We start from the raw sequence: 13,335 nt of genomic DNA, 5'->3' as shown, positions 1-13,335 counted from the left end.
TTCCCTTTTATAGATTTAGTTATTTTGTTATAATTCAAGTAGCTGATGTTAGTGACTTGGTATTTTCTTTATTAAGTATATTATTATTTTTATACACAATTATATATTTAGACAGATCTTAAATTATTTTTATACTACAAACCTATTCACACTGTTATTGTTATATGTCACGCTGTATTGCCTTCTAAGTTATAACTTATAAGCTAATTATAGGCTTAATATACAGCTAGCTTGGTAATATTTTAATAATAATTATAATATATTAAATGAAAATTGATTTTGATACAAATTTGTTCAATTGTCCGTATTGCTAATAGAAAAGTAAATTATCTTCTATCCTTTAATATTATACATTCATATTATAAAATAAAATAAATTATATAATTACATAAAATGGATAAATATGGTCTTTGCTCAAGATTATTTTTCCTATATAATGATAACTTGATATATTATACCGTGTGTCAACTTAGGGTCCACTTTATAACTCAGTATACTGAATATATTTTTTAATTCTGTTAGCGGAACATTAAACTAGTTACTATAGACTATTGGATCATAAATGCTTTTGATTTATAATTTTCTTAATTCATGTATTCTGCGAATGCATAACACAACTTTATTTATTTATTTTTTTTAGTGGCAATCTCTATTTGAAATATCTTTTTCGGATTGATTGATTTTTGTCAAGCCATTCTAATGTATGTTCTAAAATAAAAATTGATAGAATGAAAGGTATTATAAAAATAAAACATTATTATTAATATTTTAGCAATTTTTTCCGGACTGTACGAATTGTTTTCTTTTTTAATTAAATGATTATGATAATTAATGTTATGATTTACTTAAAAGTTAAAATTCATGAACTATTAGGTATTTTATTCTATTATTACACTATTGATGAAATATAATATGATTTATGGGTACCGGATTTTTCTCTTCTAACTCTTTGAATATTGCACTATATTCTTCTTCCAGAGTTGTGTATGCATATTCTTTTTAAGATTGGTAGATCTATGATCTTACATTCGATTGTAAATTATATTGTGGCGAGTATTCCGTTTTGTCGATAGAAAATAAAATAAACACAAATGCTTGTATAAAAAATACTGTATTATATTATATTAACAAAATATAAATAGTAACGCACTTCACTATAAATACTGAAGTCCGTCCTTAATGTACACATTGTACACGCATATTTATTATATAGAAACACAACAAGAGAAACTGAGTATAGACAGGAGATATAGGTAGGTACTGCGTTGTGAACATGATATGGGATTAAAAAATTAAGTTTAAGACCTAATAAAACGTACGTATTATATAGTTGTCATAAATGTGACGAAAACAAAAAAAAAAAATAAAAAACCAATCGTTTCCGTTCAAGTTTTTCTCGTTCGGCGGCACGCCGCGCGCGATTATGATAACACACATAATAATATTACGGTTTACCATATACGGCGGCGTGTGCAGTGTAACCCTATCGGAATGAAATACGGTGCAGTGTTTTAAACGTCTCGGTCCAGCGGGTCGGTGCGGGTGCGATGGTTGGGTTAGGTAGGTCGCGTGCGTACGCCGTCTCTCAGTGGTAGGCCGGATACGCGGCGTGGTACGGCGACGGCGCGTACGCCTTGACGGCCGGATATATCGGCGCGTACGCACTTACCGCGGCCGCCGGGTAGACGGCGGGCGCGTACGTCTTGACCGGATATGCGGCGTGGGCGGGCGCGGCCGCCGCGTAACCCTTGACCAGCGGTTCCTTGGTGACGACCGCGTTGAAACCGTTGTGCGGGTCGGCCGTGTAGTCGACCGTCCGCCTGGTGCCGTCCGGGTCCACCAGGCTGTACGACCCGTGCACCACGTCGCCCTGCCTGCTCTCGTGCTGGCTCTTCGAGTCGCCCGTCAACTGATCGTGCACGTCGTACGCGTACGAGTACGACGGGTTCGGGTCGTAGTCCGCGTCGTACGACTTGGCCGCCGCCGAGTAATACGGCACCGGCGCGTACAGGGCGGGCGAGTACGGGGCCACCTCGTAGGGCGTGTACACGGGAGAACCGTGGGCCATGGCTGCCAGGACGGACGTGAACACTGCGAGCTGAATGAAAAAAAAAATATATATATATATATTATATGAAAAATGTAATCGTTATCAATCGATCAGTCGAATTGTAATTGTCCGGGGCGCGGCTTTTGATTATGGCACTGAGGCGGGGGGGGGGGGGGTTGCTTTTTTTTTACGTCAACCAACTATAATTATTACTCGCAGAAATAAACGAACGTCCAAACCCCTACCCTCCCCCAAATAACCGGTTCAATCCGTTATAATACCCGACTTTTCCTCAAGTCGTTAAAATCCGTCGAGTATTTTTTGATTCCATATAATACTGTTTCGGACTCGAATCTTTCATCTATACCGACTGATATCCGTGGTTATTCTGTTCTATTATATTCTTACGACCCGTCGAGAATCACAAATAATATGCATAAACTATTGTTTTCAGTTTGCTTCGTTTGAAATATATAGTTCATCATATACTATCATTTTAATGTGTAAACCTTAACCACCTTATTGTCTTTAATATATTATAATAGCTGTTACTCAATTAATATAGGATATATAAATCAGCTAAAATGATAAAATAAAATACAACACAGACAATTATATTCAATCATAATAATTATTTTATTAGATATCTGTAACCAATAATAATAACCCTCTATATATATATATAAAAAAAAAAATAATATTCGATTTTCGTTTATTGAAACACAATTTATGTTAGAGTTACCCTAAAGCGTTCTACGAGAGTTGTAAAACAAATGTAAAAACCTTTACTGAGTTTTAAGAAATTTATTAGTAAAACTATAAAATATACATATATAATCGTAAAATCACAGCAGGACTCTGTTCATATAAAATCATTCTTTATTAGTTAAATAAGTTCTTATCATTTTTCATTAGACATTTTATCACTTATAACGGCTCACTTAATTCTTTTTGTGTGTATTTTTGCAATTAAAAATATGATTTTATTGTTCTTTTAAAAATTTTTTGTAAGATCTTTTAATTTTTAAGTAAAATTAATTGATTTTAGTCTAGACAATAATTATTACCTCAATCGATATTTTGTAATTGTATTAAACTTCTATCATAGTAATATTCTGTGGGCTGAAATCGTATTCTAAAAGATATTTTATGAATTAAATGGGCACATGTTTTTAAAATTTATTTTTCTTTTAACTTTCTACCGCGCATTATCGAGCTTATATATATTATACATACTATTAGAGAGATCCCACAAAGATGATGTTTTATAAATGATATTAGTATGTATAATATGTGAGCTCGATAATGCATGGTAATTCCATTATCCGAGGAAATCTGTTTATCATCGCGTAAACTGAGCCCACTTCAATCGAATTAAAAGAATAATAAATAAATGAATATTCTGCGACACAAGTTGTGAATCATCGAGAAAAGTGTACTGTAGCAGTGATAATATTTTTGAAATTCATTATGATGCAATGAGTTGTTGTAACTTTAGTAAACACAACGATTTTTACAAAGTCTTAAAGACCAACAGTTACGACTTTCAGTCGGCGTAGCTTCAAATTCGGAAAAATCGTATAAGTTGGATTTAAAAGTATACTAGTTTCATCTTAAACGTAATGCATATACCTATTCTAATTTATTTAAAGTATATATTTTATCACTAGGTATGTGTACTTACCCTGAAAACCATAATGATCGCTGAGTGAAGTGATTTGAGACGTGGAATTATAAATAGTAAAATAAACGAACGTTCCGTGCGGTGATGGCTCTGGAGCTCGAACGGGTGTGATGTTGGATCCGTGGACGGGTGATCTTTTTATACACGCTGAAATCGCTATGAACCTTCCGAGACCACTCCCTGACATTATCGCACGCGCGCCTATGGGGGGAAAAATCATAGTTGGCCCCCCGGGGACTTACGATGACGACGATGCCTCCGTAAAATTATTATAGAAATAATAATAACAAAAATATTATTACTATTATTATTATATGACGGAAAACGGGCGGCGGTCCTTATAATATGTATTGCATTATATTTCACGACCTTTCACACCAAGGCGGCGTACATACGACCGTGGCCTCCTCTCTGGGCGCGATGTACGGCGTATCGGAGGTATATTATATATTATATATTGTTTAATAATACAGTCAGGCCCGCGCACTCATCCCCCCGAATAGGTTTTCTTTCCTTCTAGGTTGTCATATCGTAGTATTGTTGTATCTGTCTTAATACGGAATTTTCCGGCGTGTGCTTTCAATGATAATTATAATATAATATCATATTATATTATTATTCACATTGTATCGCAGTATAATATCGTTCTTACACAGAGGACGTCTTGACCGATGAAACTCTGGCAAGCGCGACCCTGTTTTCCGGTGTGTTTTTCTTTTTATGACACGTGTCTAATATATGATGGTCTTGTATAATAATTGATATAATACATGTGTATATAACGTATATATTATTTTTTATTATATTTTAATTTATGCATAATCATAGTACCAATGTCATTATTTAAAGATTTTAAAGGTTTAGGCCCGAACGAATTTCGCGGATTTAATTTGACGCCGTCACATTAGCTATTATAATAAGTATATTAACACACGATCGAGATGTTATTGCTTAAGTACTTAAAGTGTTTAGTGGAAAAGCTGCAATTCCTTGGACTGTTTTACTTCAAACATTATTTTTATCATTGGAGCTATGACATATTATTTCTCTTAGACATTACCTTGCAGTAAGTAATATGCTAGACTCATTTTGTTTTAAACGTATGTAATTACGATGATATCAGTAAAACAATAAACAACATTAGATGAAATTGGTTTAGGTGCCCAACATAGTGTTTTCCGACCACACAAATTATAAAATTAAAAGGTTATAATAATATTTATCTCAATTTGTGATTAATATATGCATGTTTCTAGTAAAATATTTTCCAAAGTTTCATCGTTTAACAAAATATAGACCTCGCAGCTTTCTGTCGTATTTTAGGGTAATAGAAGTCTAACATTAGTATATTATTATATTAATAATAATGACCGTTGTTTTACATATTTCCGCATTCGATCATGTTCGTAATTTAATATTAAATAAAAATTCAATAGTGTTATATCTACTGTTAACTATTATATATTTAGGTACTCGTACAATATTAATGATATCTTCATTCTTGTTTGCTTAATTTTTGAGAATTCTTTTTAATTTTGACTTTTTTACCACATTCTGCTGTAAAGGCTTTGTATTATTCTTTAACTCCATTATTTTATGTCGTAACATAATTTTATAACTGATAAGCTATTAGAATATTATTAATATACTCGTTTATTATTATTTTTTACTTTAATTATGTATTACATAATCTGTTTTAAATTTACAAATGTTCGTTAGTGTAATGCGATAGGGAAGTATGATTGGCGAATTTTTGCTTAATTATCAATTATCAATCGTATCATATCATATAGGCAAATTTAAAATAGTTTATATTTTATGTGTTTAAAATCGTAGTATTTTCGTTTTTCACGCAACATACAACATGCGTGACATGTGCATAAACACTAGAGATTTATTTTATTAAATCAACAAAATAAATTACCCATTGTAACTTCTGGTCCGTTCATTGTTCAATTTCATGCGTGAAAATGCGATGTTGGTTTATATTTATTTTTTAAATTTATTTAGTATTTTATTATTTTTGTAAATATTATCTAACTCGACTCCAAATTCTTTTCGTTTAACCATAACCAAATTTTACAACATAAAAAGTTGATTCTTAGCATTTGTCGAGTCATTATTTTGATTTGTGAAAAATAAATGTGCTTTCAACAATATTTTAATATATTTTTTTTAAATATTATAAATTATCTCCTATATACTAGTGCGTTAAAGTCTCTTACTCTCTTATATACATGCCACTCATCTTATATCACGGTTTTCGAATTATGGCAAGTTTCGTCATTTGCCTGATAATAATAAATAATACTTGAAACACCTAAATATTTTTATTAGAACTCAATGTTTACATGCGAGTAACTGAAAGCTAAATACCTACGTATTTATTTCAATTGTAATTATAGTACATATTATTAAAGTTTCGCAAATATACCTACATAGTTTTATATTTTACCATACCATTGTTTTAATTAACCTACATGTATTTTTTTATTTCACTTTGATTATTTATATTTACTTAAAGTCAGGTGAATCATTATATTCATCAATTACATTAAAAATGCAAAGTATAAACAAAATTGCTATACTTTATCATTTACATGAATAAAATTTTTCTCTAAACAATCCGATTTTTATGTCTCTTTTTTAATCTTCCGTGAAATCTAACAATAACAATTCCGAACTATTTATCTACTATGATAATATTATAAATGTGTTATTTAAGTAAATTATTTAGAAAACACTGATATTATTTTTAATTTTAAGTAATTTTAAATAGGTGACAAATGAGATTTGGTCCAGAGATTTTGACTGCAGTTAGTACATGTATCGATAATAATAGCTATAAAAAAAAAAAAAATAAAAAAAAAAAAATACATGTACATTTATAATATTTTGAAAGCATATATTATAGGTATACATAACATAGGATTATTTTCCAACAAGAAACTAAATTAACGTTGACGTACCAATGTAACAACAATACCATCATGTAGTACAATGGTCGTCTACTCTTATAACGTCGAGGACATGATAATGTGATATATACTTTGTGTACCGTTGTTATTCTTGGACAGAGCAAAAAATACAAATAAAATGTCGAACGACGTTTCTCGATATATGAAGCATTAAGAAAATACACGCCATCAGAAATTATTTTTATTATGTCGAGTATGTGGTCCGGAGGAATTATAATCTCGTGATTTTATTTCGACACGCGCATTTAAATCCATAATATGGTATAATATATATAACAATAAATAATATGTGGAGTGACCTTTTCTGTTGTCCGAGACGTACATATATAATAATATATACGTATACGTACAATACAAAAAATTAATAATAATAATAAATAATAATTATAGATATTTTCGATTCCTGTGAACAATATGGGATATAATAACAATTATTATACTAATATTATTATTATTATTATATATATCTGGGGGACGCGTTATTACATTATAGATTTTCTTGCGTGATTGCTTCAGCAGCTTTAATCGAGATATTTTATGCTGACTATATAATACATTTTATACAGAGTGATTAGTGATTACCATACATACTCATCCCCATTTATTTTCGTTATTTTATTTAAATTCTGATTTTTGGAATTTTTAAATATACTTCTAAATTATTTTTACAAATTCTTAAGATTTTTATCCTACTTAAGGATTGTCTTGTAGTGATACAATTTTTTGTTATTAAAAATAAAATAACCTGTTTATTGTAAATTTTTTAAAGTATTGATGTAACTTACTAAAAATTTGAACCAGTTGTTTTTCAGTTATGTTAAGGATAATTATCCTTAATTTTTTTATGCAATTATAAAATAAATGTAATATTGGATTTATTTTTATTATAATTGGACCACTTTTATAAATTATATAATAGATAAGTATTTATAATTAACATTTAAAAATCACTATAGCTCACATATCTGCTGAATCCATTATCATGAACCGATTATCTTTAATATACAAAGTTAAATAACTAGAAAACTACTATAGTTTGAATTCTAATTTTTATACTTCAAAATTTTTAGAAAAATTATCAGCTAAAAAACTTACTGTTTAAAAAGAAGGTTTTCGTTTGAAAAATAAAAGTTTGTATTTCCACAGAACTACTCAAGTAGTACAAAAAATCTCAAAAGTTTAAAAGCCGGTTAAGTTTTAAGTACATTTAAAAATTCCAAAATCATATTTTGAATAAAAGCATTATTGAATAATAAAAAGAAAATATATAAGCATGATTGGTGAATCACCCTGTATACATTTATTTATTGATGCCGTTGTTATTTGCGGGCGGTGCGTTTAACGCGTCGACGTTCACGATTGGCCCTGAACCGGACATTAACGCATCGTCGTTTTGTAATACGATCTGCTACTGCACGCATTTCCGTGCAGACAGCGAACTGACAGACTCTCACAATAAATCGAAATAATAAAATAATTGTTGCAAAAAAAAAAAAAAAACTATCCCTTTCAATGACGATTGTTTTTACCCTTTTTAATTTTTATTCTGTTATTTTCACGTTTATAGACGGTAATCGTGCATTTGCCTATGTATAGATATTAGACGATATAAAATATATATATATATTTTTTTTTTACTGTCAGTATTGTAGTTTAGGTAACAATTAGGGCTGGGATTTTGATGCAAAAGCATCTTTTTTTCTGGTGTTTTATAACGTTGATCTGTAAATATAAAATGTGTTTTGGTTGATACTGATTATTTTAAAGTAATTTTTTTATGTTTTTGCATTTTTTTAACGATTTTAATGGTTTTCTTAATTTTTAGAGCATTTTTCACAATTTGTTCATATAATGTACGAAAATTGTTGCGATTAACAAGAGACTTTTGGCAAACTGCCGACGGTACAAATAATAAATTATATAGCATATGTCAAGTTATCATTGATAACAATTTTTTTTTTAAATTATTATTTTAGAATTAATGATTAAGAAAATAGAAGTACAAAATAACTAAACAAGTAACAAACAATTGCATTAAAAAAAAAAAAAAAAAAAACGCTACTTGTGGTAGTATCATTAGAAATTTTTTTTCCAATTTTTACGCTATAATAAATATAATTGAAATGCATTTTATGAGTTTTTTGTTATTTTTTCATTTATTTAAAGGTATTTTTTGATAATTTTAGGGCATTAAAATCCTAGCTCTAGTAATAACTTAAAAATAGCACTTACTAGTAGACGATATCTTCAATGCCTAGTCACTATAAAAAACTTTATAAAAATTAAATATTCTGTTTATACGTTTATAGCTATGATTGAGTAATTACTTAATAAATTCTTCTGATAGTCAATTTTAATAATTTTATCTAAAAAAATATTTAAATGGGGTTAGTGTTAGTCGATTGAAAATTAAAAACGATGATATTTATTGTGAAGAAAAATCGATCGACTACATAGATAGGTACGTTATACGTTATGCAATATTATGCTATTACGCGTGTGCGTGTAGTGTGTATAAATATTATAATTTATAACAAATAAGTTCATTATTCGCATATGAAAATACAACATTCTTTTAACATACGCTGCTGTCGGTTATAGTAAAAATATTTCATAGAAATATATATATTTAAGTATATTTAAAATCTACTCCAATGTGTTTGTTATTAATAGTCATGAACGCAAATTAGTTTAAAATTGTTTAAAAAAAATACATGCTATACTATATAAATTATTATGTAAAACCCTTAACATGCATTAGAATAAGATTGATACAATTTGAAGGTTGATGGGATGAGTGCAGAGTGAACTCGCAATATATCGAAATTCCAATAATTGCTTAGCTGTAGATAGAATTTTTAAATGTTTATACGACTATAGACGAATAAAAAACATTACTATATCGTGTCTATGAAAATTTGACTTAGCACGACCCCGAAATAAATGCAAATGTCAGTGGCGCTCATTTCGCAGAACCGCAGTATGCCCTTCTAACAGTTTGCGAATGTTTATCGACAACTGTATTACTACTGTATGATATATTACAAACACGAATTAAATTACATGCGTAGGCGTGTGGTTGTCGAGATACCAAACAAATAATAATAATATACTATACTCAGTAAAAACACGCGGCTGTACATTCTTCACGTACGATGGGCACAGTGGTCGAGGGCGTCTACCGTAAAACAATTGTCCGATTTAGGCCTAATTAAATTTAATCAAACTGATGAAATTAATTTTTTTGTATTCGCGTAAAAACAAATGCGTTTAATATAAATTATATATGTTAAATAGGTAGATTGACATAAAATTTGGTGTAGTGACGAATTAAGACTGTTGGGATTTATGTATGGAAAAAATAGTAACTAATGTATGATATAAGTGTTATCGATAAATATCCATTTAATATATATCTAAGTGCCCAATCAATTTTTTGCATCTATAACAATGCACGTTAGTCTCATTTTACCCGGTTTACCCATGTATAAATCGCATTTAGTTCCGTTCTTGATGATAAATGATATTTATTAAAACAATATTATTAGATATTGTTAATGGTAAAAAAATAAAGTCTTTATAAATTATAGCAATAGTATGCACACGTAAAAAATTCTATTAATATTAATTTTATAGGTACTTTATTCGGATAAATTGTTTGTAATTTATATGTATACGACAAGGCAGTATTGCAACGCGTTTCACGTTCTGCGAAGAAATGTGTATTTTCTATTGCATAAAATTTGCGTTTAATCTGCTCGCGTTATCGAAGAATTATTTTGCTGATTGAGACCGTCCTTTTCAAATAAGGTGTTAGTATTGACCGGAATATTATTCACGCCAAGTTAGGTAAACTTGTGAGGTAACACGGTCAATGGTAGTAACGCTTTAAAGGTATTCATGTCGAGATCATGTCGTTGTTGTTGTTATAATTTCAATTATTAGTGAAAGATGATATCATATTGTATTTTATTATATTGATTTAATCCTACGAATTTAGCTCTTTTTATCATCTCATGAAATTTTTTATTTATGTATACACGGTAATTAATTAACCAACTTTTATTGTGGTGGTTTTTTTTAATGATTATTATTTGTATTTTTATAGTTATCTAAAATTTAATAAATATAAAACGTATAATTTATTAGGTATATAATTCTATTGAATTTGTACCACACGAGGTCTAACCATTGTTTATTCTCACTAAGCGCGTATATTCTCTAAACTCTAAAATTAGTTTTTTACAATTATTCATATACGTAATGTTGTATGTATTATAATATCAGGGACACCCGAGAGACCACAAAATATTTTTAATATTTATTTAGTTTTTAGTCTCATAATCTTTCGTAACAATAATATATGTTTTGATATTGCATTCCATTGCACAGTACCTACAGGCTGGATAATATTATACTTTTCACACCTTCGCTATTATAGTAAGCACGCGTATAGGTTGTTTAGTTTTAGTATCATATCTTTCTTATATGTGAATAAATCTGTTCATATTATTTACTGAACGTGTTTTACCATTTACGTAATTTAAATCTCAATCAATCTAATATTATATTTTATTTTTATTTCAGGTAAGTCATTGAGAATATTGCATTATGAATACACAGCACCACGTATACATGACCACGGCCCCCGTGTTTGGGACAGGTTCGGTTACGCAACATACGTTGTTTTTATTTTTGTATATGACTTTTGAGGTTTCTTACCAAAAAGTCTTTGATCTCGTAGACAGTGACTACGCCCCCAAAAGGCAATCAAACACAGGTAAACCATAGTAATTTTATTATAAATAAGGATTATTATGTTAATACATAAATGACACTATAGCTGCATAAGATGTATATGTGTACATAGCAGCTATACAGTATATATGTAGTACATATATCAGCATATACATACGATATTTGAACAAACATTGAATCTCGGCTTGAAAATAATAAGCACAATAATACATTAGAGCCTATAATACGGACGGAGTAAAAATAAACATACGCGTTGAACCGCAAAGCAACACTGTGCAATTACGACGATGAAATTCTCTCTCTTTCTCAAACGTACTCATAACACATATAATTATTATTATATCGCGTTGATTGCATTTTTATAAATCCCACGTGTACACGTAATCACTTGGTTATAGTCGACTAATTAAGATACTTATGCCGACCCTATAAATGGAATTGGGGAGAAACCTGCACTGTGGCATGATAACGAGTTGGTCTAGTTCAACGGTGCCGCTGCCGTTTATACACCGCGTACCACACCCTGCAAAAACATATTTCTTCATACCCCTAGATATCGGTTGAAAACTCATGCTAAAAAATATGTAATTGTTTTTTATAATATTATCATCTTATTTTATTGGTATAGATATTATATTATTCAGTATAACGTATACATTTGTCGTTTAAATTGCAATTACAACTCTATATATAGGTATGTCTACCATTGTTTATAATAATACAACGAAATATTTGCTTTAAGGTCTGTATTAGAGAGTTCGCGAGAGTGGACGTGTACCAATAACTTATGTATTATATTATTATTTGCTATTAGCAAATCTTAATAGTTGTTATCATAATGAAAAGTATTTCATTAAACCATGATAAGCATTTTAGCAGCACTGAATCACGCCTATACAGCTTAATCGACCACAATAGCAGTACTTATGCTCTGTTTATTAGATTGCAGCATTTGCATTATGTAGTTTATTATAATATTGCTTAATAATAATTAATCTGCCCTAGGATACCTTTGCTATGGATAAATACAAGCACATATTACCGTATTTATGTTTTGATCGTATTGTAGATGAAAGCGTGACTATTAAAGTATTAAACGTAGTGGTTTGAAATTTGTCATTTATATGCTTAAAATTATGGTTACTCTCCCTTATTTTCAAATGTATTTCTAATTTTTTATCTTGACATGTTATTCTTGGTTAAAATTAAACTATATAGCTATTTAAATGGATAAATATTGTAACATTCTATGAAAATACAAGGTTTGCTGTAAATAAAAGAAAGATTTAAATGCAATTTTACTAATAAGTAATAGCAATGTAATGAATTAATGATTTTATTCATTATAGTCAAACACAGATTAACCTTTATGATTTTTCTGTCTTTACATGGTAATTTTGGAATATGTATGTAATGTAATAAAATATGATATTGAAAATTACAAGATGTGGAAGTGATAATAATAAAAATAATTGGCTTAGTTATTGATTACGTTTTTACAGAAAAATTTAGGTAGGTACCTAATGAATCAAAATTTATTAAATTTCAACAACAAAATATATTCTACATTATAACATTTGAAAGTAGCTATTGTATTGGATTTTTATGATATGGAATGTCTGAGTTATGCGTGTATCTCAATAATATAAGTAAAATGAAATTTCAAATATTATATATTATACCAATTATTGTGCTTTTTGATTTTTATTGCACAATTATTATTTTTTTTGTTAGAATTTTAATAGTTGTTCTTAATACTTCCTTTTACAATTAAATTTACAATTCTTCACAAAATATATGTCATTTATAAGCTGTATGATAAATAATTAAAGCAAAGTTAACTTGTAGCAATATTTTAGATCCGG

The 13,335-nt window shown here is 29.3% G+C and overlaps 2 protein-coding genes across 3 annotated transcripts in view; one reads left to right on the top strand and one right to left on the bottom strand.

Moving 5' to 3' along the window:
• Positions 1-13,335, top strand: part of LOC112597705 (neurobeachin-like protein 1) — a 109,791-nt gene that overhangs the window by 44,486 nt on the left and 51,970 nt on the right. The gene's annotated exons all lie outside the window — the stretch shown is intronic.
• Positions 1,094-3,846, bottom strand: LOC112597711 (larval cuticle protein A2B-like). Its single transcript, XM_025343881.1, has 2 exons — positions 3,735-3,846; positions 1,094-2,098 (listed from the first exon to the last, which is right to left on the bottom strand). The coding sequence occupies exons 1-2, from the start codon at positions 3,744-3,746 to the stop codon at positions 1,586-1,588; spliced, it is 525 nt and encodes a 174-aa protein (XP_025199666.1). The 5' UTR covers positions 3,747-3,846; the 3' UTR covers positions 1,094-1,585.

The sequence above is a fragment of the Melanaphis sacchari genome, unplaced genomic scaffold, assembly GCF_002803265.2.
Source record: "Melanaphis sacchari strain LSU unplaced genomic scaffold, SCAv2.0 Contig43_pilon_pilon, whole genome shotgun sequence".
In the NCBI taxonomy this organism is placed as follows: Eukaryota; Metazoa; Arthropoda; class Insecta; order Hemiptera; family Aphididae; genus Melanaphis; species Melanaphis sacchari.
The sequence above is the reverse complement of the archived record's forward strand: the minus strand, read 5'-3'. Positions and strand labels throughout refer to the sequence as shown.